General features: G+C 47.8%; 3 protein-coding genes across 5 annotated transcripts in view; 2 read left to right on the top strand and 1 right to left on the bottom strand.

The window, feature by feature from the left end:
• Positions 1-476: 476 nt before the first annotated feature.
• Positions 477-738, top strand: COA4 (cytochrome c oxidase assembly factor 4 homolog; the record flags this gene model as incomplete). Its single annotated transcript, XM_079321698.1, has 1 exon — positions 477-738. The coding sequence occupies one exon, from the start codon at positions 477-479 to the stop codon at positions 732-734; it is 258 nt and encodes an 85-aa protein (XP_079177824.1). The 3' UTR covers positions 735-738.
• Positions 739-1,200: 462 nt separating this feature from the next.
• On the bottom strand, positions 1,201-5,436 carry MRPL48 (mitochondrial ribosomal protein L48). 2 transcript variants are annotated; one of them, XM_079321650.1, is made up of 9 exons: positions 5,108-5,436; positions 4,865-4,917; positions 4,574-4,611; positions 4,207-4,292; positions 3,766-3,938; positions 2,599-2,701; positions 2,013-2,102; positions 1,838-1,913; positions 1,201-1,605 (listed from the first exon to the last, which is right to left on the bottom strand). In XM_079321650.1, the coding sequence occupies exons 1-8, from the start codon at positions 5,126-5,128 to the stop codon at positions 1,839-1,841; spliced, it is 639 nt and encodes a 212-aa protein (XP_079177776.1). In that variant the 5' UTR covers positions 5,129-5,436; the 3' UTR covers positions 1,201-1,605; position 1,838. The 2 variants fall into 2 exon arrangements, with proteins under 2 accessions (XP_079177776.1, XP_079177775.1); XM_079321649.1 differs by lacking the exon at positions 1,201-1,605 and having other exon boundaries at positions 1,672-1,913; positions 5,108-5,426.
• Positions 5,437-8,247: 2,811 nt separating this feature from the next.
• The window catches only part of RAB6A (RAB6A, member RAS oncogene family), a 39,701-nt gene continuing 21,779 nt past the window's right edge, over positions 8,248-26,169 (top strand). Inside the window, exon 1 of one of the 2 annotated variants that reach the window (XM_079321667.1) lies at positions 8,248-8,555. In XM_079321667.1, coding sequence (XP_079177793.1) covers positions 8,486-8,555 — 70 coding nt within the window. In that variant the 5' untranslated portion in view covers positions 8,248-8,485. The remainder of the gene's footprint in view (positions 8,556-26,169) is intronic. The other variant, XM_079321666.1, reaches the window with a different exon arrangement.

Raw genomic sequence — 26,169 nt, 5'->3', positions numbered from 1 at the left:
GTGTCCATGGGGATCGGGCACTGTGGGGAGGGTGCTGGGTGTCCCTGGGGATCGGGCACCCCGGGGAGGGTGCTGGGTGTCCATGGGGATTGGGGCACCCCGGGGAGGGTGCTGGGTGTCCCTGGGGATCGGGCACTGTGGGGAGGGTGCTGGGTGTCCCTGGGGATCGGGCACTGTGGGGAGGGTGCTGGGTGTCCATAGGGATTGGGCACCCCGGGGAGGGTGCTGGCTGTCCCTGGGGATTGGGGCACCCCGGGGAGGGTGCTGGGTGTCCATGGGGATCGGGCACTGTGGGGAGGGTGCTGGGTGTCCATGGGGATCGGGCACTGTGGGGAGGGTGCTGGGTGTCCATGGGGATCGGGCACTGTGGGGAGGGTGCTGGGTGTCCCTGGGGATTGGGGCACTGTGGGGAGGGTGCTGGGTGTCCCTGGGGATTGCACCCCTGAGCTGAGGATGGGTGCCCGCAGTTCACCGCCATGGCGCGGGCCGGGCACGGCTGGAGGCGCTCGGCGGCGGGGCAGGGCGCGCCCGAGGAGGAGGAGGAGGAGGATGCGGAGGATCCCCTGGACGCCAGGATCGCGCGGAGCGGCTGCCTGGAGCAGCACCGGCGGCTGCAGGAGTGCATGGCGGAGCGGCGCGACTGGCGGCGCTGCCAGGAGGAGCTGCGCGCATTCGGAGCCTGCATGGCACAGCGGGGACAGGGCGGGCAGAGCCCGGCCCGGCCCCCGGACTGACACCGCCCCCCGCGGCCATCCCTGCACCGCAATCCCGGGAAATAAACCTGCAGATTGGCATCCCTCGGCCTCCTCTGCGTCACTGGTTTGCGCCACGGCGGGTTCAGCTTGGACATCAGGAGGAATTTCTTCATGGCAAGGGGTTTTAGGGACTGCCCGAGGAGTCTCCATCTCTGGAGGGATCCAAAAACTGGACCTGGCACTCAGTGCTCTGGGCTGGTGATAAGGTGGGGATTGGGCACAGCTTGGACTCAATCTCAGAGGTCTTTTCCAACCAAAAGGATTCTGTGGTTGTGGATTTCCAACCCAAAATGTCCCGATCCAGGAGCATACACAGCACTCAAGCTGGATCTTACCTTCAGAACAGCCCACTATGTAGTTTTATTCTGTGTCTTCTGTGCCATCCTAAGGCTTTTCCCAGCAGTGATAACCTCAAGTTCCCCAGGATAGGATTTATCTCAGAAGCCACAGAAAAATTAGGAATGGGAAAAAGGATTCTCATCTGACCACCACTTGCTGCCAAATAAGCCCCGAGGAAAAAAAAACAAAATTGCTTTTTGCATGGCTTTTGCCAGAAAGAATGTTCCAGGTTATTTCGCAGGGATGTGGGTGCTGGGAATACTGAGGGGCTGGGCATGGAAGCACAAGCAACATGGAGAGCCCCAGTTTGAGGGAAGAGTGTAAATTAATGAGTTGTTTTCCCTCTTTTTCATGAGCTGGTCCTTAGAAGGGGGGAGAAAAAGCCTCCAAACAAACCAGTTTGTGGAACAGTTTCTCTTGGCATCCATCAAATTTGGTTATAACAATTCCAAATTGGGATTGTTACAGCACAGCATTATTCATGCACAGACATTTCTCCAGAAATTCCCACCTACCAAAAGCAAAACAGGCAGGAAATTAATAAAGAACTGAAAGGAAAGCAAACCCACATTCCATTGTGGCACCTCTGTACCAACTACAAACCAGACAGATAAAAATAAACACATCATTTTTATTGAGACAAACTGGTTGCCAGCAGTGGGAATTGCATCCAAGTCCCAGAGTTAGCAGTACAGAGCTCTCTGGAGGCTGGAACAGCCCATGGATGGCACATTGCTCCTCACCTCAGGACATCTCTGCCAGCAGCTCTTCCAGCTCTGGGCGAGCCTTCAGTCGGCTCTTGAAATCGGCTTCCGTGTGCTGTGGAGAGAGGGACAGGAAAAGCACCACCCATCAGGGCACACAAACCATTTCCCTGCTTCCTAAAGGGAAAGGAAGCACTGGGAAATGCAGCCATACCTGTTTCATCAGCAGATGGACCCCCTCAGGCTGGTTGCTCTGAATGATTTCCAGCAGTATGGGAGCAAACGTGGAACTCAAACCGCGGATCTGGAAGCAGCAATGACAGAGCTGCAGGACAATCCCAGGCCACTCTGGGCTCAGAGGGACCTTAAAGATCATCCAGTCCCACCCCTGACATGGGCAGGGACACTTCCACTGTCCCAGCTGCTCCAAGCCCCAGTGTCCAGCCTGGCCTGGGACATCCCCAGGGATCCATGGGCACCCTGTGCCAGGGCTGCCCACCCTCCCAGAGAAAAATTCCTTCCCAATATCCCATCAAATCCTGGGAGTTTCTCCAATCACCCATCCCCAAACATGACTTTTCTATCCCTCATATCAATTACTCTGCAGAAAATAGATAATAAATCTTCTGCCTGAAACACAAAGCCAGGAAATCCTCCTGGGCTTCTAGCAATACTCAGCAGAAAACATAATTAGACTTTTTGCTTCCATTTCCATGCCTTTCATCTGTTCAATGTTTGAGGGGTTTGGGGAGCCTGTGATGGGAAGTGCTGCAGCACTGGCAGCAAATCCCAGCTCCTACCTGGACAACCCTCTGGTGGGTGGTAAGGACTGCATCCAGCTGCATTTTGGATCCCCTCTCCTCCAGGAACAGCACCTCGTTGGTTTTGGTGGGCATGGCATAGCTGCAGGAGCCAGAGGGCAGAGATTAGGACAGGCAGGACACTGGCACCACTTGACAGGGATGAATCAACCTCCACAGCACAGAATGGGGAAGGAGATTAACTTTTCATGGGAAATTAATTGTGCAAAGGACACATGTTGCCAATCAGGTGCTGCCAGAGCCTGGGTGTTGTGCTGGAAGGAGATAAAGAGGAAGCTCTGCAGCACTGCTGCCTCCAAAAACCTGGATTAGCTCCAAACACCAGCCTGAGAACTTTTCAGCTCTTCAGAGTTGAAGAGAAGCAACAGTTCTGACTTGTTCTGTCTTTTGGGACAGAGCTAGAATCAGCTGCTGCAATGCCCCACTCCAAATACACTGTTTACATTCCAGATTTAATGGGAATGTGACTGGGAATGGATCAGACTCTGCTCACCCTCCTCATCCCCATTCCCACAGCTACACCCAAGCTCCATCCTACTGCTTGTTTCTTCCCCTCAATTTCCAGTCTAAAGGGCAAATCCTTTCTTTCTCTACACACTGAACCACATCCAGCCTCAGAGGGCAGGAGTGAAAAGCTCACATTTTAGAGTTAGCACTGGTTTTATTCCCTGCTGGCAGCTCAGGCACTAAAACCAGTGGAGTGGCTGTTGGAATACACCTGTTTTGGAGAACTAGGGTGCTCCTGAAGCATCATCTCCTAAACTGAAGCAGCAGGAAGCTCACCCAGCACCTTCAGGGCATTCCCAAGCTCATTCCAGTTTGGATAACCAGGGTGGTGTGCAGAGCCTGGATCACAGACCATGAAGGAAAACCAGCAGCAAATGTCAGCAATTCCCAGGCTCTGCACTCACATTACAGCCTTTCCTTCAGAGCAAGGAGATGTAACAGCTATTTTTCCTTGGAATCTGCTCAAATCAGTGACTAATAAACTCAATTTCAGCCTTCCTGATGTAAACAAAGTATCCAAAACTGTCCAGCTGCACAGAAGGAGAACACAGGGCAGGTGAGAGGCTCAGATTTACATCCAAATGGGAATCTCTCCAGGAGATTGGAGTGATGTGCAGGGGTTAATCCAGCTCCTCATACCTCTCATTGACACGGATGGAGAGACGGTTGCAGAGTCTGTGCACATACTGAGCAAAATGCTCCACCAGGCACACATCATAGGAAGTCATCTGGATGTTGATGTCTCCATACTGGTACTCAGTGCCTTCACTGATCTCTTTCATCTGCACTTTCTCCTTTTTCCTCTTTGGCACCTGTTTGCCAAAAGAAAATACAGTAAAATAGAAAGTATTTGGTTTGAACAATGCTGGGAATAAAGGTTCAGCTCTTGGGTGGCATCACACAGAAAACATTCATGCTGTGATTAATTTCTTAGGGAGGAAGAAAAAAAGGAGTTAAACCAGTAAAAAATAAACCTTCCACTATTCCAGGTTTCTCCAGGCCCCATCCAAGCTGGCCTTCTGAGCTGGGGCATCCATATGCTTTGGGAAAGCAAGCACAGAGTGAAATCCTCCTGCCTACCTCCTTTGGGAGCAGGTATTTAAACCTCCCAATTCCATGTGTAGGTCGGGACCTGTAGGATCTGGGGCATCCCAGGAGTGCATCACCTGAAAATGAAAGCAGAGCAAACATTCTTCCAGCTGCAAACAAACATTTACAGGTGCTCTGAGAGCCCCAAATTATGGTCACATAACACCACTTGCTTAGGAAGAACAGGGGGAAAAAATATGTTAGAAAAAAACATATGGAATTGGCAAAGTTCTGATTATTTAACCAGTCCAAAACTGACTAAAAAAAACCCAAAATGAAACACAAATGCTCCAATATTTATTATTTATTTGAGGGAAATGAATTTTTGCCTCAAAACTAGAACAACATCAGCCCTTACCTGCAACACAGAGAGGGTTTTCTCTGGCTGTTGCTGCTCTGTAAGAAACAAGATAATGATAAATAAATCTGAAGGAAACAACATAGTAATTAACAACTCCGATGTCCCTCACGTATGGAAAAACGTGTTCTCGGTGTCCTTGTGCAAAGCTCCTTGCAGAGGCACAGCCTGATCCCGTAGCACTAAGATTCCCCCTTTTTCTCATCCCACAGCCCTTTCAGCTCAAAGTCTTACCTCCACTATTAGAAGACTTGGCAAAAAAATTTTTTTTTGTCGAGTATGTTTTCTCACCTGCTGAGGGCGAACACCCGCCTGAGCAACGCTCCCCTCGCCGAGCACAGCACCTGCAATGGTTCAAACACAACAGGGTGGCAGATCTGCCGGAATTCCCACCCGCATTTCCTTCCTGAACCAAACCAGGGTCGGCTCAAGGCCTCCAGCCGCAGAGCTGGGGCTGCCTCAGCTGTGCGAGGCTATTCCTCGGATCCTGTTCCTCCCCTTTCCCGCGTCCTTCCCCGTGGCCATCCCCGCTACCTTCGGCACCGCCGCCATCATGCGGCGCCGCGGTCCGTCGCTCAAAGCGTTCCCCCTCCGTGCCTCGGTACGCCGCCACTCGGCTCCCCCCGTCCCGCGGCTCCCTCCCCGCGTTCCGCCCACCGATGCCTCCCGGGAATTCTAATTTTCGGACAGATCCCCGCTCCGCCCACCGAGAATTCCCGTAGGCAGCAACTTTTGGACAACCCTGGCGGGGCCCTGGTGGCCGGAAGGAGGCAGCGGGGAGAACGGGGAGGGTGCGGGCGGTAATGGCGGACACCGCGTGCCTGCCGGCCCACAGGCAGCGGGCAGCGCCGCCGCGCGGCAGCGGCTGCACAGCGCCCCCGGCCCCGCGCCAATCGCCGCTCGCCCCGCCCCGCCCCGCCCCCCGGCCTCGCACACCGATTGGCCCGCGGCCACGTCCATCACGGCGCGGCCGCCATGTTGAGTGTGGCACGGCCACGTGGCGGTGTTGGGGCGGTGCCCGGGCCCGCCCCAGCGTGGGGCAGCGGCCATTTACTCAGGCCTTTAGTATCATTAAAAAAAAAGAATAAAATTAAAAAATTGCAATCACGATATCCTAAGCGTAGGAAGGCTGGGCTGGCGGGGACCTCCTCTCTGATTTCCCAGCACGGGAAGAGATGGACCTGTGGTCTCCTCCCTACCAGACCTGACAGTCTGGAGTTGGCTCAGGAAAACCCATGCCGTGTTCAAGTGCCTCTTCCACAAAAACCTTATTGTCCCACAGGGAAATTTCCCACAGGCTCTTTTCCCTCCTCCTGGCTCTCTTCAGTCTGGCTCCAGTGTCCCCCTTGTTCCACAGCAGATAGCCCACATCCCTGAGCCCATTTTTGGAGCTGTTCCCTGGCTGGGAGCTGGATTCTGAGCCAGGATTTCCCACTCTGCTGACTGATGGCCGCTCCAATTGCCCTTGCTGGAGCTGTCAGAGCTCCTGGTGGACTTTCTCCCTCCAGTCCATCCACGTGGCAAGTTTATTTCCTGCTCTGAGATCCAGCCCTGTCCTGCATTTCACTGGACATGTTGATGTCCATCCTCTGCAGGGAGAGGGAACAGAAGGAATGAGAAAGGATAAGGTTTGTGTCTGCACATGCAGAGAGCAGAGGGGATCTGTGGCACCTTTGCTCCACGATGCAAGGACACGTGTTCCCAGCTCCAAGCTGCTTTCCTGGTGCTCCCAGGATGTGACAGAACTGCCCACGTGGATGTTATCCTGCCCTTTGATCCCACCTGGTGGGCCCCAGGCAGGGCCAGCCTGGGAATGACACTTGCCTAAGGATCACAGCCAGCACTCTCACTGCAGGAAACCTCCTCCCAGGATCTTTGAAGCCCCAGAGGAAATTGAGGAGGGGCTGCTGTGGCTGGAGGGGACTGGCTGGTCCTGTATTTTAGGGGAAGCTGCATGAGCACCCCGATTAAGAGCAGCTCGTGGATGACTCCTCATTCCCTGTCCATGGAGTGGGACTGCACCCCAAATTCCCTCTGCCCCTCCTGGGACTCACCTTTCCTCCACCCACACAGTGCTGAGCAGGGAGTGTTGCCCCAGGCTGAGTTTGGGGTAGGACAATAACAGAGATCCCCCCTCCCAAGGAGTTGTTATCCTCTTGTCTCCATGAGAAAGGAGTCCACCTCTCCACTGGGGAATATCTCTGCCATCTATCATAGATGGATACATTTTAAGGCCAAAAGGGGCTGTTAAATCAGGGAATTCACTCTCCTGCACGTCGCAGTCGATAGGTTTCCAGTGACTTATGGCTTTATGGAAGCAGATCACTCCTCTCTCTGTGAAAGCATCTTTCTCACCAAGGCTCCTCTCGATTTTCCCTGGATACAAAGTGCTGCTCTTGGCAGCTTGTTCTGGTGGCTCAGCACCCTCTCCCTTAGGACACAGTCCTAATTTCCAACTGGAATCTGCCTTTCTTTGCCTTTTGCATCCTTTTAAAGCCAAGGAGCCGAATCCTTGCTGCAGGAGCACAACTCCCAAACCTTTTTGTGACATTTACATGGAGAAGCTGAGGTGACTCGATGACTTCCTTTTTCTGTACCACAGTAAAAAAACTCCAGGAAGCTTTTCCTCCTTTTTAAGGTTTCCCATGCCTTGTCTCCACTTCTTTTCAGACTCATCCAATGATGAAAACAATCAAGAAGCGTTGAAATAGACCTTAGAAGAAAACCTGTTTTGCATGTCTCCTCCTCTGCCTTCAGCTGTTGTTTTCCCCGGGACCCGGGGGGAAGATTGACACAAAAACAAGGACAATATTTGTATTTAATATTTGAAATCATCTCAGGCCAGTCTGGATTCACTTTCTACGTGGTGCAGGAGAGCAGCCACACACCCAGTGTGGAAGCACAGCAGATGCCAGGTATGGAGCTGGATGGAAGACTCTGCTCATATCTATTAAAACTTGTTTAAATTTAATCACCTGATTAAAGACACATTTTCCTCTTTTAGTTCTCTGGTACTTCAAGGCTCGGGTGAAAAAACCCCAGCCCTTGGTGAAGCAGTTAATCACATTGAGGGAGTATAAATGAAACTATCAGAAATAGAAAGGCTTTCAAAACTAAACATGTAGCAGATGCTATTTCCCTGACTATCAGAGCAGAGACACTCTGGAACAATCTCCCAGCCAAGGTTTAAACAGAAGGGGCCAGGATGCACCTGGCAACTTCCTAAATCACTGAACTTTGAGGGCAGAGTGGGGGAAAATGGGCAAAAAATAGTGAAAGGGAAAGCTGGAGGTGGAGGGCCCTCAGCTACTTCTCAAAAGATGACAGTGAGACCATCACCTGAGAAACATCACCCTGCTGCGAGGGGTCAGACACGCTCCTGTGCAAGGAACACCCCAATCAGGTTAGGATGAAACCTTTGGTGTTAAGGACTGGGCTGGTGAGGCGGGCTGGGCGCACCGATGCTGAGGACGTGAGGGCGGCCGGCCCTGTGTCCCCAGCAGCTGTGGCTGCCCCGGCAGTGCCCAAGGCCGGGCTGGATGGAGCTGAGCGCAGCCTGTCCGGGGGGAAGGTGTCGGTGTCGGTGTCGGTGTCGGTGTCCGTGGGTGGAACCGGGCCATTCTCCCCGTCCCTCCCAGCCCGAGCCATTCCCGGCCCGTAGCAGAGGGAAGCGCTCACTGCGCGTGCGCGGGGCGGGCGGAGCGCCGGCTCCGGGAGCGCGGGGGGGGCGAGCGGCGGCACCGACACCGGCACCGGCACCGGCACCGCTCCGGGGCTCGCAGCCTTCGCCGGGCAGCGGGAGCACGAGGGGAAGCGGGAGCAGGCGGAGGCGGAGAGAAGCGGGAGCGGTCGCGGGTGCCGCCGCGGGGAGCGGAGCGAGCGCGGGGCGGCGGCGGCGGCGGCTCCTCCATCATGTCGTCGGGCGGGGACTTCGGGAACCCGCTGCGGAAATTCAAGCTGGTGTTCCTGGGAGAGCAGAGCGGTGAGTCACCGCCCGCCTCGGGCCGGGACCCCCGCCCCGACACTCGTGGGGGCACGAAGGGACCCCCTCCTCACCCTCCCCGACATCCTCAGGAGCGCCTCTGACACCCACCCACCTTCATGGAGTCTGATGGGATCCCCCTCCTCACCCTTCCAGCACCCACCCACCTTCCTGGAATCTGATGGGATCCCCCTCCTCACCCTTCCAGCACCCACCCACCTTCATGGAATCTGATGGGATCCCCCTCCTCACCCTTCCAGCACCCACCCACCTTCATGGAGTCTGATGGGATCCCCCTCCTCACCCTTCCAGCACCCACCCACCTTCCCGGGGGTCTGACAGGATCCCCCTCCTCACCCTTCCAGCACCCACCCACCTTCCCGGGGGTCTGACAGGATCCCCCTCCTCACCCTTCCAGCACCCACCCACCTTCCCGGGGGTCTGACAGGATCCCCCTCCTCACCCTTCCAGCCCCCACCCACCTTCCCGGGGGTCTGACAGGATCCCCCTCCTCACCCTTCCAGCACCCACCCACCTTCATGGGGGTCTGACAGGATCCCCCTCCTCACCCTTCCAGCACCCACCCACCTTCATGGGGGTCTGACAGGATCCCCCTCCTCACCCTTCCAGCACCCACCCACCTTCATGGGGGTCTGACAGGATCCCCCTCCTCACCCTTCCAGCACCCACCCACCTTCATGGGGGTCTGACAGGATCCCCCTCCTCACCCTTCCAGCACCCACCCACCTTCCCGGGGGTCTGACAGGATCCCCCTCCTCACCCTTCCAGCACCCACCCACCTTCCCGGGGGTCTGACAGGATCCCCCTCCTCACCCTTCCAGCACCCACCCACCTTCCTGGAATCTGATGGGATCCCCCTCCTCACCCTTCCAGCACCCACCCACCTTCATGGGGGTCTGACAGGATCCCCCTCCTCACCCTTCCCCAGCCTCTCTCAGGAGAGTCCCTGGCACCCTCCAGCCCTCGTGGGGTGCTCGGGGTTCGGCTCTGGTTTAGCCCCCCACCCACTAAAGCCCATCTCCAGAAACAGCTGCTGATTCATTCGATCCCTGCTCCTCTGCTTTTTGGGGGGCACGAGTCTCAATCCGCAGTATTTGCTGTGTAAATACAGCGTTTTTCCATAATGGAGTTGTGTCTTGGCAGAGCGACGCTCTGAATATTTAATTCAGTCAATGAGGTTTTCTTCCCTGTCTTTGGAATGAAAAAAAAAAAAAAAACCTAAACAATGTCTGCTCCTTCCTTAGCGGAAGGCCTCTATCTCCGATACTGCATTCCAAAGCTTTCCCTTGGAAGAGTTTTCTGAAAAAGAAAAGAAAAAAAAAAAAGAAAAAGCTCCTTTATGAGATGCTTTGTGTAATCCTAGGTAGATACTGAGTGATCTATGACATAATGAATAGGTACAAATTATTTTCTGTCTCAGGGCGGGGTATTTGCTCCCTCAGCTACCTTTGGTCCCTGTGGTAGGAGATGATGAAATACTACTTTTTTTTTTACCAAATTAGTTGTATCATGATGTTTCCTCACTCAGATGAGGATGAGCTTGGTGATAAGGCTGCTGTTGAAATTGCTTACCTGTATGTTGTCAATTTCCTTTAGTCTGTTTCCTTTAGTCTGTTTCTTGATTCATTCTCTTTCTATTTTGTGTTTTTGGGGTTGAAACAGTGTTTCTCATATCAGGGATTTTGCGGAGCTTGAGTGCAACTTGATTATTTATTATTTTTTGGCTAACTCACCTGATCTGCTTGGTTAGGTGCTATTTGGCCAGCCATTTTATGAGGATTTTGGGTGAGGGTCATGTGTAGAAAATGCTGGGGTTTTTTTTTGGTTGTTTTTTTTTTTCCCAGGTATTTGGTAACAGGGATCTGAAATACACTGCAATGCATTTGCAAAATCCTTGGCTTGTTTACCTGTATTTCTGAGCTTTGATACCATGAAGCTTTTCAAATACCTCTCTGGAAGGTGGTGGCACCTGGTGCAGATCTTAAATCTCAACAAGCTCTTGGCTACACGTGGATTTCTTGTCTCTTCTAGCAGACATAACATCAGATATCTGCTTCCTCTAGGAATTTTTTTTTTCCCCTCTCACCTAATCATCTGTTTTTACACTGGAAGGTTTTCGATAATTCCCAGTCATAGCATCAAAGCTAGGGAGGAGAGAATGGATTCTGCGGGTCCAGCACAGCGAAATCCTCCTGCCTGAATATTCCCACCCTGCAACTGCTGCCTGTGCTGGGGCTTGTGGCTGGGTGGGAGCTGGCTGGAATCCAGCTGGGCTGGCAGCTGCAGGGTGGGCTCCAGCCCTGCCTTTTTTTGCCTTTGTGCGACGCGCGGTGCCGGCTCCGTGTCCGCGCATCCCGCGGGTGCTGCAGCGTGGGCATGTTCCAGCACGGCGCTCCCCGGCTGCCTCCGATGGAGACACGGCCCTTCTGGACTGGAGCTCTTCACATGGCTCTGTCATGATGTCATTCCCTGTCGTTTTTTTTATTTTTTGTTACCGCCCCAAGGATGCAGAGCTCTCGTTCCAAGTGGCTCCTGGAGGAATGAACGCCCTCATGGTATTTGGAGAGAACTGCGGAAGAATCTGGTGTTGCAGAAAAGGAGCTGGAGTGGGCTCTGCTCACACCTTGCTGTTCTTTGTCTGGAAGGTGAAGGGAGGTGCAGAAATAGAAGTTTTTAGGATAGCAGCTTTGATAACCCAGGAGATCTTTGTACAGCCGTTGCGCTGCGTTGCTGCATTTGCTTCCTGTTCAGATGAAAGGTTCTCTGCCCTGTTGGAAGGCCATAATTAAAGATATCTTCTTGCTGCTGATGGGGAGGCTGAGTGCTCTGGGTTCATTTGCATCCAGGGACTTCAGGATGACAAATGAAATGGTACAAAGGGCTGTGATGGCCATTAGCTGCCTCAGCATCCCGAGCTGGCTGATGGCAGACCTGTGCTGACTGTACACAGCCTCGCCAAGAAATGCCTGTCTTAGGGCTGGGGAAATCTCAACTGCAGTTCCTTACTGGGCAGGCTTTGCAGCCTTGAGTGGGAGATCTGGAAGCATCCCTGGGTGTTTTGTTTCCGTTTGAGAGTGGGATTGCACGGGGGATGCAGTGTGTGGTTTTCTCTCCGCTCCCCTCAGCCATGTTGTGGGAGTTCAGTGCCGTATCCCTCAGCATTCACACGGACTGCAGTGGCTCTGCCCTGTGCTGTTCAGCACGGGCTGCAGATGCTCTTTCCCGTGCTAAGATGCTGATTTGCCTCGCTCCTCAATCACCAAAATCTCCTTGTGTCTGGGGCTTGTGTCCCCCACGCCCCTCCCCAGCCCAGCCTGGGGACTTGCTGCCTGTGCTGTGGCTGCATCACGAGCCTGCAACATCATCTGTGCCCAGCCAGAAGATTCTTCTCCTCTTTCAATCTCTTTTTTTTTTTAAACTTGTGCAGGGAAACAGCATTGGCTGGCTAGCAAGAAGGCAACTTCACCAGCACTTTCTTTAATTGAATTACTTTTCTCAATGATTGAAGATTATACAGAGTTTAGCAGTTTTAAATATGCTAATCTTTGCTAAAAAGGCAGGGAGAGCTCTGTGCTGAGGGATTAGATAGAGCTATTGTGTGTGGGGAAGTGTGTTTCTTTCTGCCTTTGATCTGCTTTTATCAGGTGATTTTCATCAAGTTTAAGGAATTCTGATTTCTGGATCACATCAGGGAGTGGACACATCACCTACGTTGGGGTAACTTGCAGTAAATATGACACATACTCAAATATTAATAACCTCTTAAGTTCTGCTTTGCATAGGAACACCTCTACTTCTTAATAAATGGATTTTTTTTTTTAATTGAGATGCTGAGGCACCACATCAGAAATACTTGTTCATCACGTGAGTTTCTACCACAGCTTTTATTGGAGAGCAGGTCTGAAGGGCACCAACATGTACAGAAAGCAAATGAACTCCCTGTTGTCTCTCCGTGCCAGCATTTCTGCATAAGATCTTGAGGGAAATGAGAACTAGTTGCATTTTGTTTTATTTTTAATCAGGAGACAAAGAGATTTTTAATATTGAGAACGCACTGATAGGTGCAGTGTAATAACTCCTGAAATACAGCTGTTTGGAAAGCACTAATGAGCTGTTGTGTTGCATAACGATGTTGGTACAGGCACTGCTGAGCACTGTGATGTGTCTCATTAGATAACTGGGGAGCTGCAGGTGTGTGACATGAGGCTGGTGTAGCACTGCTCACAGTAGGCACAGACTCATCCCTGTGCTGCCTAAAGCTCCAGGAATGTTTCTAAGGAATTCTCAGCTTCACAGACTCCAGAGAGCTATCACCTTGTTGCTTTGGTGTTTAAAAGCTTATCTCCTCCCCTCTCAGTAATTTCCTAATATTGTGGTTTTCCTGTGGCTGGGCCTTCAGATATTTAGGGTTCTGTTTGGGCTGTGTGAATTTTTCATGAGCTTCTGAACTTGGGCTTCACATCTGGAAGTGGAATATCAGCAATGCATCCCAACAAAGGGGAGCTCAGGCAGGAACACCAGGAGGCCTGCATGGATGGGCAAGGAATTCCTGGACTACCTCAAATGCAAAATGGAAGCCTGGAAGTGTGGACAGGTAGCCTGGGAGGAATGCACAGACAGAAATGTCTGAGCAAACAGAGATCAGGTTAGGAGACCCAAAGCCCTGTTAGAGTTAAATCTAGCCAGTCATCAGGGTCAGCAAGAAAAGCTTGTGTAGTGATAAAGGAAGACCAGGGAGGTGTGGAGTCTCTCTGGAAGGAAACAGGAGGCCTGGTTACCCAGGATATGGAGAAGGCTGAGGTGCTCAGTGGCTTTCTCTGCCTCAGTCCACACCTGTGTTCTCCAGGGGTCAGTGGGAGCAGCACTGTTGAACATCTTTGTTGATGAAGGTCCCTTCCCACCCAAACTGTTCTGGGATTTTTTCTGATCCTTCCTCACTGTCCTAAAGATCTTGAACTCCACCATTTCTCTTCTTTCTCTTCTCCATTGCTGAAAAAAGTCCCTTCCTACAGCAACGTGTGGAAGAAGCACAGAGAAAAAGGCATCAGTGTTTTGTGGTGCCTGTTCTCACGCTGCCTTTTGATCCCTGTCTATTTGTGGAAGCCTCTGAGGGAGCTGTGTCTGTTCTTGAAAGGAGGAATAGATGTGCCTTTCTGAACTCTGCTGTGCTTTTCTCCCTGCATCTCAGCAATGAGCTGTGATTTGGAAGGAAATGATCATCTTTTTCCTTGATGTGACATAATGGATTTTCTATCTGCAGCTCTTGGGGGGGTGGTGGTACCTGGCACTGGGTCCAGCTTCTGCAGAGCAGATGTCTGAAAGCTTTTGCTGAAGCTGTAAGTGAGACTAATGGAGAAACAAAGGCAGGGAAGCTCATCTGAGCCCACCTTAGCAGATGATGTGGCATTTGGGAATGATCAGAGCCAACAGCCATTCCTCTCAGCTTCAGTGATGGTTAAAAATCTGTCTTCTGTAATCAGTCTGTGAGGAAATAGCTACCTTTTAGTTACCTGCTAATTTAGTCCAGATGTTTAAAGGCATTTTGTTGTGTTCATGCATATACAAGTACCTGTTGTGTACACTAGTGATTACAAACCCCCAAACCAACCCACCAAAACCAGCCAGCTAAACCCTTCCCTGCTTTGAAACGTGGCTCAGAAAAACCCACACTTTGTTGCCTCAATGTGAACACCATCAGATTTTTTCAAGTCAATCTTCAAAATTCACCTATAAGGGCTGTAACCTGCAAGAACAGTAACCTTGTGATACAGGAATGTTTCTGAACAGGTGTAGAAATGCTGATGCATCTCTCCAGGTATGGAACTGGGAAAAAACCTCTGAGATCACTGGGTCCAGCCCTTGGCTGGTCAAGGACTTGATGATCTCTGAGGTCTTTTCCACTCTGAGCTTCTGGAAAAGCACTATTTTGAAAATTAACAGATACCATCAAAATGATGATGGGTTTGACATGTTAATATAAATTATTTATGGAAGTAGTTTAAGTGAAAAATGTGTGTCTTGGCAAACAAACAGCAGCCAAAATGTGGACTTGCAGTCAAAGTCAAATTTTTCAGCTCTCTTTGCTCGATTTATTTACAGATCTCACACAAAGTTGAAAAGCTAAATGAATTCTTTGTTTTCCCCTCAGCATAAACCAAAGTCTTCAGATTCCAATACAATGTAAGGCCCAGGGACAGTGAACAATTTAATCAATTATTTTCTGTCAGATATTTTCCTTTTATGTTCAAACCATGTTCTGGGATATTTGAGTGATATTAACTGGAAAAAAAGACTTTTTTTGTGTGCTTTGTCTACTATTTAACTCTTACCCAAATGAAGCCTAGTGCATCCCAAAAATAAAGATAATCTGGGAAGCAACTATTGTGTGAAACTAGATGTAAATAAATTTGACTTCTTGGGGTGAGGGTGCAGCTCACCTGTTCCTGTCCCTGCTTTGTGTGTCCTTTCTGCTGGCCCCCTGTAATCCAGGATGGGCACATGCTGATGTCACACGTGTCACCTGTGCCATTTGAGTGTGCAGGGTTTGGGGCTCATTTGGAATTCTCTGTGCTGGGAGTGGCTGCCAGTATCCCCTGGAGATGCCACCCAGCTATTCTGAGTTTTTGCAGGCTCGTGGTGTTCCCTGGTCCAGACATGTGTAGGTGTTCCCAACACACAGAATGAAGGCTTTGCCTTAACTCTGAAACACATTTTCCCAGAATTGAAAGAGTTGCCAAGAAATGCTGGAGCAATACTGATGAGCTGTATTCTGTCTTGACATGGCCAGAACCAGGAAGGGGCAGCTAAACCTGCTAATGAGAAAATGTCTAAACTTTCAGCTGGTCTTTTCTCTGTCTTGAATTGTGACCCTTTAAACCTTTGTACTGTTAACATTTACACCATAGAGATGAGTGCCATTTATCCTGCTAAGTGACTTTGCTCTAATGGTTTGCTTCTTCAGGAGCAATCAGCAATTGCTGCAGAAAAAACCAAGCCACTCCAGCATTTCTGTAATTAATGCAGGGGCCAGTTTATTCCATTCCACTAAATGCTTCCTGCTGTGCTTCCTGTCCATGCCCCTGTCTAGGTTTGAGTTACAGCAAGTTAATTTTCATAATGTTCTTGATATGTGCAACACAAAGAGAAGGGGGATTAAAACTGGAATAGATGTGTGGCTGAAAGGAGAGGGGTCTTTGCATCCATGGCAAAGCTCCAAGCAGTAGCTGATGCAGGATTGGCACGTGTGGGCTTTGCCAAGGGGTGTAGGTAGCTGCTGCTGGAGTTGGGAAAAGAGAATCTTAGGTTTGAGGCTTCAGTCCTGCAGAAGCTCTGGAGCTGCACAGGAGTGGGCAGACAGCACTGGATTGAATGTGAGTGCAGGAGTTTCTCTGCAGCTTCCTTTATTTTAATGGAGATGTTACATTTGCTGGGAGTACAAAATATTCACTCACTCCTGTCCTCCTCTGCTGGTACAGAATTGGCTGTGAGAACCCTTGGTGTCAGTGACAGGAGGGTTTTTTTGAATGGCCTGATGGAAAGAAGTCTTAGTAGAGCAATGTGTGCTGGGTGGGTGGTGGAATCATCCAGTGTATGTCTGAATTGTGGAGGAGATGGAGACCATTCTCTTTGGAAGGAAGTTCTGACTTTCTCAGCAGCAGCAGACAGGTCTTCATGCTAGAGGTTTGCTGTCTGCTTTGTCTTGTCTATAGTACCTCATTATTTTTTCCCCCTTCCCCTTACTTGCTTCTGGAGCAGCTTTTGGGCTTTTTGTCCTTGGCTCACTCAAAATGGCTGGAAAGTCACTTGTGTCCACATAAAACCCAGGATGGCTTTCCTTGAGCTGAGCTGGTGCTGCTGGTTGGGATAAAACCAGAGGTGAGTCCTTCAGCACAGCAGCTGGACACAGCTGGAGGGAGGGGCTGAGGCTGAAGACATTTGGAGTATCATCACAAGGAAATCCCAACCTTTTTTATTTTTTTCCCTTTTTTTTCCCCGACCTTGGAATGCATTACAAAGAGGTTTTCACAGGGCTGGTCTGTTCCAATCTCTCATTGCCACACTCATTCATTGGTTCTTGTCACTTCTTCTCAGCTTTTCCAGCTGCCTCTTAATATTCCTTATTTTTGTATTCAAATCATAATTATGTTCCTATTTCTGTTCTTCCAGCTTCCCATTTTTCTTCCCTAGTTATCTTTGGTTTTTTTTCACTGGGCAGTCATCAGAGTGACTTTTATCCACCACTATACAATCATGACCATAATTCTCTTCCACTTTTTTTTTTGTTTGTTTTTAGTTTCTCTTAAACCACAGTGTGACTTGGAGAAGAGGATGGTTTTTTTTTTTCCCTGATGTTGCATAAACAGGAGGGAGATCAAACGCTCGTGTCCCATAAAATTGACCTCTTTATTTGGATGCTGTAGTGCAACAGCAGACTTGGAAAAAAGCTTTTCCCAGTGAAAAAAAGCCTTTCCAATCTTGACTCATCAGCTGGTTTGGTGTTAAAATATTTCCCTCCTTTCTGGTGAAATGCAAAGGGTTCATAGGTTGCCTCTGTTTTTAGGCTTGGTGGAATCTGTGCTGTCACAGTGGGTAATTTACAGTTAAAAATAAATTCCTCGGCCTTAGGAATTTTACATTTTTGCTTAAAAATGCAAGAGAGATTTTAGGAAACTCGAAAGGAACCTTGTGTGAATTACTACACGTTGCCTGCAGTAAATCCTACCATCCAGAGAAAAATTTCCCTGGGGGATTGCATGGCTGATGTTTTAAATGGCTGTTTAGTCTGTACAAGCCTTGCACAGCTCAGAGCAAGGCAGAGATTTGCCTGCCTGCTTCCAGATCCCAGGAAAAGCAAAGGCTTTTTGCCTTTTCCTTTTGGAAACTGGAGAAGGGGAGGAAGTGTCCTACATGAGATGTTTTTAAGATGTCTCCAAACAGCTCTGTGCTTTTCTCTGGATTTGGTGCTTCTCAGCTGCTTGCCTAAAACCTGAGTCCAGAGCCACCCCTGTGGTGCACTTAAAGCTGGTTTTAGGTAGGGCAGTCTGAAGATCCCAAAATATTTTCTGTGCATGTTTATACAAGGAATTGCTCAAGTTAGTTCCAAGTCTTAGAGAAAAAATATTCCAATTAAATAGGAACTTAACTAGTATTATGTCCTTAATACGAAGGGATTGTTCTTCTGGAAAATACTGCTGGAGGAGAGTATTTATTTCAAGATACTGTATCCCAGTTGGAGTGTAGATTATTCTTGTTTAAAGAATTTTCTGCTCCAAACCTGGGTTCTCATATAAACACTTTCTTTTTTTTTTTTTTTTTTCCTGTAGTTGAGTCCCACAGTTCCTTCTGGAATATCCATTCATTTAGAAAAGATGAAACTAAAATGCCAACAGAACTTACTCCATTTACTATTTGGAACCAAATTTCTACCTCTTAAAGACTAGCTATTTTTATTTTTAAAATTCATAGAGATGAATATCAGACCTTGGGTTTGCAGACCCTTCAGGCTCCGTGGCCTCTTCCCAAGGCACTTGTGAAGCACAGCTGGGAAGGAACAATTTTATTGTCAGCTGGCTGAAACTCCCTATGGAGAGGTCAGTGTCTCAGTTAGGAAGAAGTTTGAGGAAAAGAGGAAGATTTTGGAGGAAAAGTTTCCCATTGAAAAGCTGGGAATTGATGCAGTGGTTTAATATCCCTTAAGCTTTGAGTTGTTCCTTTGCAGTGCAGGCAGCAGGAGCATCGAGTGTCTTTTGGCCTCTGTCCTGCCCCAGTTCCCAGGAGAAGAGCTGGGGCAGCTCAGGAGCAGGAGATGTGGAGGAGAAGAGGATAGTGTGGTGTCAGGATATCCTTCCCTTGGATCCTTAATGCCAGGATTTGTGACCATTGCTGCCTGGACCCACAGATGTCTGAGGAGCCCAGAGCCTGCAGCTCCTCCAGCTGTCATCTCAGTTTCTGCACGTTTTGGGTTTCTGTTGCTAAAAACCAGATAGTGGTTGGGTTTTTTTTGGTGCAAACCCCAGCATTGTGTGCTGCCCTGTGTTTCACAGCAGCTGTTTTCCCTCTGCCTGGCTGAGGAGTTGCAGTGTGTGCACTGAGCTGTGTGTGTTGGTGTTGGGTTATTTTCACAGCAGTCCCCAGGTGTTGTGCACAGCCATCCCTGTCAGCTCACATCAGCAGATGCCTGGAGGAGGGCTGTGCTTAATTAATGCACTCTGGGCACTTTTTTCCTTGCAAGTTGCCTCTTCATAAGCCACTCTGCATCGATCTTAAATCAGGATTATTTTAGGATTTTGTCCAAACTTGCTTGGGAAGAATCACTCACCTGTGTGTCTGCCTGGAGAATGAGTTTGAGGAAGCTCCTGTTGAAGCTGCTCTGCATCTCCTGTATGGAAAGAGCAGAGGACAGGTCTGAACCCTTCCAGGAGATGGTAAGTTGTGGGAATTAAATGGAATCACTGAGGAGAATGCTATATGGAGCTCTTGTCCCCTTCTTCCTTTTCTTCTTTTTCTTCTCCTTTTCCATTTCTCCTTCCCCAGCAGGAAAATTGTCACCACAGTGTGAGAGAGCAGAAATTTCTTTGTGGCAGTGCAGGGAGTCAGGAGGAAGCATTTGCTTGTTTTGCCAGTGGGATAATGGTGCTGGGGAAACATTAGGCAGAATTTAACTGAATTAAAGGATGGAGGGAAGGGAAGGGGATGGTAATCCCTTGGATTTTAATAGGTCTCCTGAAACTTCTCTAATTCCTCACTGGAAATGGCTGACTTAGCAGTGCTTGTTGTGCTTTCAAGGGCAGAACATCTTTGGGAAGAGAGCAGGAGCTTGTTCCAGGGGCTCCATTTGGCACCTAATCCAGGGAAGCAATGCCTGGGTTTCCTCAGCTGGATGCTGGCAGCTGCTGGTTTAGCTTGCATCAGGATAATGCTCAGTGCTGGAGGCAGGGAGTGTTTCCCTGCAGAAATGCATCCTCAGGTGGCTGCTCTCTGCTGCCTCTCTCTTGAATATCACCCTGAGGAATCCAGGAGAGTGTTTCCATATTAGATGGTGCATTAGCCTATCATTTGCAGTTTATTTAGCAAAAGTTACTTTTGGGAAACGTTGTTCTGTTTGAGGATTTTTATGCAGATTTTTGTCTAAACTGCTCACGAATATGACTTGTTAGGGAACAAATACTGTGTTAAAAGTGTTTAAACCGGAAATTCTTAATTATGTTTTCAATGTCTGCTTCTTCTTTCCAAAATGGTTTGGTAGCATTTAGTTTCTGACTTAAATTGAGGATTTAAAGTTGCTGTAAATCTGGAAATCAGCTGAAGGGGTCTCCTGTGCTTCAGGTGATGGAGGAGCTCTTGGCTCCTTCCCCTTTTGCCCATGTGGAATTTGCACTTCCCAGAACCACTCCTGGCAGAGCAGATCCACCCTTCCCACCTAATGTCTGTCCAGAGTGGCTTAATTACTTTTGATCTCCATAATGTAGCATTTTATTTCTTTCAAGCCTTTTACAAGGAGATAATTAGGTGTTTAAAAATAAAATACTGGGATGTAAAAATTGGATCTTATGAATGATTAATTACTGAAGGTCTCCTGGTGGGTTTTTGCTCAGTCCTGCACTGGTTTTTAATGGAAAATTGGAATGATAGAACCTGGAAGCAGTAGATGCTTCAAAAAATGAATTCACTCCCAAGGGCTTTAACTGTCATCATATGTAAAGTGAATTTTCAGGCACCCTTGCATGACAATAATAAAACTTCAGGATTGGGCTCTGAAACTTGGTAAGTCAGATTTTTGTTTGAGAAGCAAGTGGAATAGAATAGAATAGAATAGAATAGAATAGAATAGAATAGAATAGAATAGAATAGAATAGAATAGAATAGAATAGAATAGAATAGAATAGAATAGAATAGAATAGAATAGAATAGAATAGAATAGAATAGAATAGAATTTTTGGAGGTGTCTCTAAAACTGTTTAATTTGTCTCATTGTGCTCACAGCAAAGGTGTAATAACCTGGGATAAAGTGGAGTTTTTCTGAGATTTCAACCCAAACACCACAATCCAGAATTGATAGTTTATCCAAAAATGGAGTTACTAGGATGATGTTTATCTGGAGTGGTGCTGTTGGGATTATTGGAGCAATAATGAGCAGGCTCTTTTGGGAAGGAGGAAATAGTGGATATCACCTGAGCCCTTGAACACTTGGTTATGGCTCAGCCCTTCCCACTTGGAGAACACAGGAATTGCAGCCAGGAGACAGGAGTCTGAGCTTCCCAGTAACATCTCCTGCATGGAATGTCTTCCTCTTCCCAGTCTGTGCTGCACATGCCAGCTGAATTGTCCATCAGCCCACCTGGAATTCCCACAGCTCAGAGCTCCTTCCTCCACTTGCTGTGCCTTGCTCCTAAGAAGTTTTGGGTAGAGACTCTGGTCACATGGACTTCTGGGCTGCTAAATCTTCCTTCTTCCTTAGCTCCATGGTCACCTGTTCAGAAGATCCCTGGGATGTGCTTTAGAGTATTTCCAAGTGCTGCTTTGTGTTACCAGTGTTTATGGCTGAGGCATTTTGTGAGCAGTAGTGATAAAGTCCTTTGGAGAATATTTGAAACCTCCTTGGAAACTATTTTAAAAACCTTAACTATGTAAGATATGAAGGAAAGCAAAATCCTCAGGCTACACTGAAAAAAATATTCTTTTGAGTCTGTAAATTTGGAACTGTTTTTTTTCATTCTTGGCAAATAATGAGAAGCTGCACATAAGTCTTTGAAATGTAAAGGTGGCCTGTGAATACCCTTTGGTTAATTAAGCAAGCTTGATATCCATGAAAACATGAGTGTATCATCCACAGTTCCTGTTCTCTGGTTGGTGTTACACTCATCCACATGGAAGTGAAAGGCATCCTAATGTGGATTTCCCTCACAGCCACTGCAGTGTGGATCTTAGCTGTCCACTCTGATCCCTGTCCTCCAAAGAGCCCAGATTTCTGTCCCAAAGCTGGGACACAGGATGGGACACAGCTGGGTGCTCATCCTGTCTTTAGGATGCTTTTGTGACACTTGTCCTGCTCCTCTTAGGAGTCAGAACTGCTTGGAACTTTTCCTTTAGGTGCTTTGTCTCATCCTTTAGGCTTGGGCAAAATTCTTGTGTCTCCCTGTTCTTTTGTTTTCCTTATCTGTGCTGTTACTCCAAATCTGGATCTTCTGGTTCCCTTATCTTGGGTTTGTTCTTCCTCATTTGAATGAAACCACGTTTACCACACTGCAGAAATTGGCATGTGAGATTCCCTTCCTGCTCCTGCTGTTCCCTGTTGTTTGAGGTGTTCACATGCACATTTCATTTACCCCATTGCAGCATTTTGCTTTCAGCTCTTCACAGGGTTTTCCTCCAAGCCAAAGCTCCTACTTTGCTTGGATGTGGGAAGTTGAAGGCAGTTTCTGGTTTCCACACCACTGTAACTTAAATTAAAACAATCCACCCAGCATTCAGAATGGGCAGCACTTTACTTCTGCAGACCTCAGTTACCTTCAGCCATACTGAATCAGAATATTTGCCCCTTCTGTACCAAGTGATGGGAGATTCAGCACTCTGAACATGGGAGATGGCAGCAGCTCCTCCAACAGAAAACTGGGAGTCTGGCTCCTCACGTGGCACTGTGTCACTTCCCAGGGCTTGGTGTTATCCTGGGGGAGGAGAACTGGGATTGCCTGGAGGTCTTCCACTTGTGACTCTTGTTTTGGCTCTGTTGCATTTAGAAACCTTTCAAACTGTGAAAATAGCACTGGTTATGTTACAGGCTTGGCTTGGAATTCCTCCACAGAAAACCAGACAAGAAGTTTCATCTCTAGAACATAAGGCATAGATTTTCAAATGATTTTTTATAGCTGTGCTAAGGAGGTAACATTTCCATGTTTTTTTATTTTGCTGTACTGACAGAGTAATAGAATTAGTGTATTTCATAGATCTGCTCCTTCCTGTTCTGCAGTGAAGGGTCAACTCTTGTTTATTCTTTTCTACAATGGGATGGTAAAAAACACCCCAGTTTTTATATGAAAACTTTCCAGTGTGCAGCTTCATTGTTTAAAAAATCTCCAAAGTGTGATTTTGAGACAGAACCAGAGGCTGACCCGTTTTTACTGTTTCATTTCCTTGTGGCTGTGACTGAGCAAACAGAACAAGATTTGTTTGCATTGTGCTCTTTCATTTATTTCCCATTTTGGGAGGAAGAGTCAAGCTAATTACTGACAAAAACCCACAAGAGTTAATGAAGCTATTTATCACTGGGTATTTTTGTCCCTGTCACAAGGCTTGGTGCAGATCCCAAAGGAAATCTTGCCTGTGCATTAATAATCAGGGATATTGTTCTACTTTTATCAACTCTGCCACTGCTGATTAGGATTTGCTTAGCAGGAAGGAGTTCTGAGTTTGTCATTAAACTTGAAATGACTCTCCCCACATTTTTATTGATCTGTGTGATCCTTTCACATCCCAAAATGCAAAGGGGAGCTTTTTCCAGCTTTCCAGGCTGTGGCTTCTACCTTGGGGCCAGTCATGATCATTCTTAACTAGTGAAAAAATACAGATACCAGGTGAAACTAACTGGCATCTCCCTCAAGAAAAATGTGTAGTGCTAAATAAAATAGGATTCTAAATTGCCTATAGACAGCTAACAGGCTGATGTTGCCTTAGAAAAAGATGGATAATAGAAAATTCTCTCTTCTGCCTCTTCCTTTTTCCCTTTAGCTACTGTTGAGCTTTAAATACAAGTGACAATTCTTTGCTTCTCTAGCTGGTTTTAAAATGCCCGGGGACTGCACAAAACACATCCATATGGCACTGAATACTTGGATCAGTGGCAGAGCAGCCTTTTTTTCTGGTTGTCCTTCAATGTGTAGCTGTCAGCTGTGAAACCCTCCTGGGTTTTTACATAGTGTGCCTGGGAATGGCTGTGTAAAAGGAGGGATCCTTGGGAGAATTGCTGCTCTGCCTGTTAGAGGCAATTTCTTGTCCACTGGAGATGGACCAGTAAACACCAGTAAACACCAGTGAGCCAGTTCAGCTGGCTGAGTGGGAGGAGGAATCTTCAGGTGAGATGTGGCCATGAGGAACAAGGGACTTTGCCACTTGTCACTGTCTGCTCACATCTCTTGCATTGTCAGAAATACTGTTGGGGTTCCCTTGAGGAAAGGAAGTTTCACCTGAGCTGTTTGGAATGAAAACCACAGCAGGGAGCTTGGACAGGATGATCTTTAAAAATCCTTTCCCATTCTGTGATATTTGAAGTAAACTGCAGTAGTGTACAGCAAGATGAGGAATAGAATGAAATTTTTCTCATTTAAGGAGAAAAGAGAGTAGATTTTTAATATAGCTAGCTCTACATTCCTAGTTACAGAGACTAATGTTCAGCTAGATTTAATCCCAAGTGTTTGTCTCTGTCCAGATGTATATCTAATTTAAATCAAGGCTGAGAGCTTCAAATTTAAGACATGAACTAGCCTTGGACTGGTAGGTTTTGAAAAGCATCTCGTGGAAAGGAAGAAAATAAATCCTTGATTTCTGCATTGTATTGTATTTAAATAAAAAGTTGGGGAGTGGAGTTATGGGCCTTGCTGGGCACTGCTGTCAGCAACACCCTGGGAAAAAACCACTTTCTAGGTCAGAAAAGTGCATCAGCCTCCCTTTCCCTCTGTCTTGGATGAGTTATTGTGGAAAACAGCACTGTGAACATGCTCTGAGGTGCCCAAAGAGAATGAATGAGAATTAATGAGCTTCTCAGGCTAACACATATTTTCATAGTCATCTTTTTTATAAGGCAGTTACTGAAGTGTTAATCATTTGATTACTGGTTGTTGTAGATAAGGGAGTAATTGGTCCCTTTTTGTAAATGATGGAAATGCCTGACAGGAAGGGGCAGGCGTGAAAGCTCTTGTTTCCATGGATTATTGCCCAGAGAGATTGACTGGAACTAAAACCCCTTTGCTCTGATGACAACTGGGTTGTAACAAAGTTTTGTTTCTTATTTGCTTCTCAGTAGCAAGGGCAGATCTTTAAACACGATCCCAAACGAGTGTGAAACTTAATTTTTGGCATGGCTTGAAATGAGTGTTATGAATTTCTTTTAGAAGCCATTACAAATGAACCTTTGGTGGTGGCCAGGGAGAAGGGCTGAGTAACAAATAAAGCAGATTTTTTTTTTTGCTGTAACTCTTAGGAAAATCGAGTTACACCCTCTGTCTTGGGAAGAAAAAGCATGTGAAATGCAGGATCACCGCAGCTTTTTTCACATCCTTAAGAGTTTAAAATGGTGCTGCTGTGCAAAGAGCCTGGCTCCTTCCTTTGTGTCCCCATTCTTGCAGCACATGGGAACGAGCTGCAGATGATCCCAGCCCTTCCCAGAACAGCTTTCTGTGTGTTCATCTGCTGGGTAGGTGTCATTCCTTGTTATTCCCTGTTACATCATGCCAGTTCACTCCACTCCATGCTTCCCTTCCTGCTGCTCTGCACCAGACACTCATAAATATTCATGTACACTTCCCACCATCCATTTAGGCTCCTCTCCCTGGCTTAGGGTCTGTTCCAGTTTGCTAAGTGCAGCTTTTTTTTTACCAGTGCTGGGGAGCTAAAGGCTGATGTCACACTTTCTGCTTTGGGAAGTTGCTGGGATGTAAAGGCTTTAAAATGTTTTGCTGAAATTCTTCCATCACAAAGGGCTGACTGAGGTTCAAGGCACCTGATTGTCACAGGGTAAAAGGAAAATGGAAATTTCCTCAGCAGTGGCAAAATTCTGGCCATGTTGTTTCTTCCTTCATTAAATGAGTAAAACTCGTCTCGCCACCTTCAGCTCTAATAAAACTCTCTCTCCTCTTGCTTTGAAAAGTCCAGTCCAGATAGAATCTTTTTGAGGACTAGGGAAATTGAATTTACAATGAGCAAATAATCAACTTTTTGTTCAGGATCTCTCAGTCCTTTAAAAGACTCAGAGCTGTGTATAGAGGGCAGAGGAAGGAGGCAATGTAGTTATTCCATTGGTTCATTGATCACATGTTGCATCTCATTAAATTCATCCTCATTTTGGATGGAGCACTGGGACAGTGCTATTACTGATCATCTGGAAAGGGGTTAAAACTGGGTTTGGGAAAAAAAAATAAAAAAATAAGGTGCTCAACATTCTCCCACTAATCACAGAATCCCAGGACAGTTTGGGTTGGAAGGGACCTTAAAGCCCATCCCTTCCTACCCCTGCCATGGGCAGGGACACCTTCCACTATCCCAAGCCCTGTCCAGCCTGGCCTTGGACACTTCCAGGACATCCACATGCTTCAGGATTACCTTGAGCTTCCACAAGTCTCTCTTGTTCTCTGGTCACTTGCTGTAGATTTTAATTTTGATTATTTCTACTGTAAGTAGTCTTGGAATAACTGTGGTTATCTCTGTGAGGAGTTACTTCTTACAGCTTTGTCAACTGCTGGCTGAGAAATGGAAAATAGGAAAAGGCCAAGTCCACCTTTCCCTGTAGTTCACCAAGGCTGAACAGGCTGCTCTGGGAATGGAATTGGACTATGGCAATCCTCCACTGCCAGTCCCTGGGTTTCTGTGTGTTTTCCCCTCTTCT

This window comes from Erithacus rubecula, assembly GCF_903797595.1.
Source record: "Erithacus rubecula genome assembly, chromosome: 1".
In the NCBI taxonomy this organism is placed as follows: Eukaryota; Metazoa; Chordata; class Aves; order Passeriformes; family Muscicapidae; genus Erithacus; species Erithacus rubecula.
The sequence above is the reverse complement of the archived record's forward strand: the minus strand, read 5'-3'. Positions and strand labels throughout refer to the sequence as shown.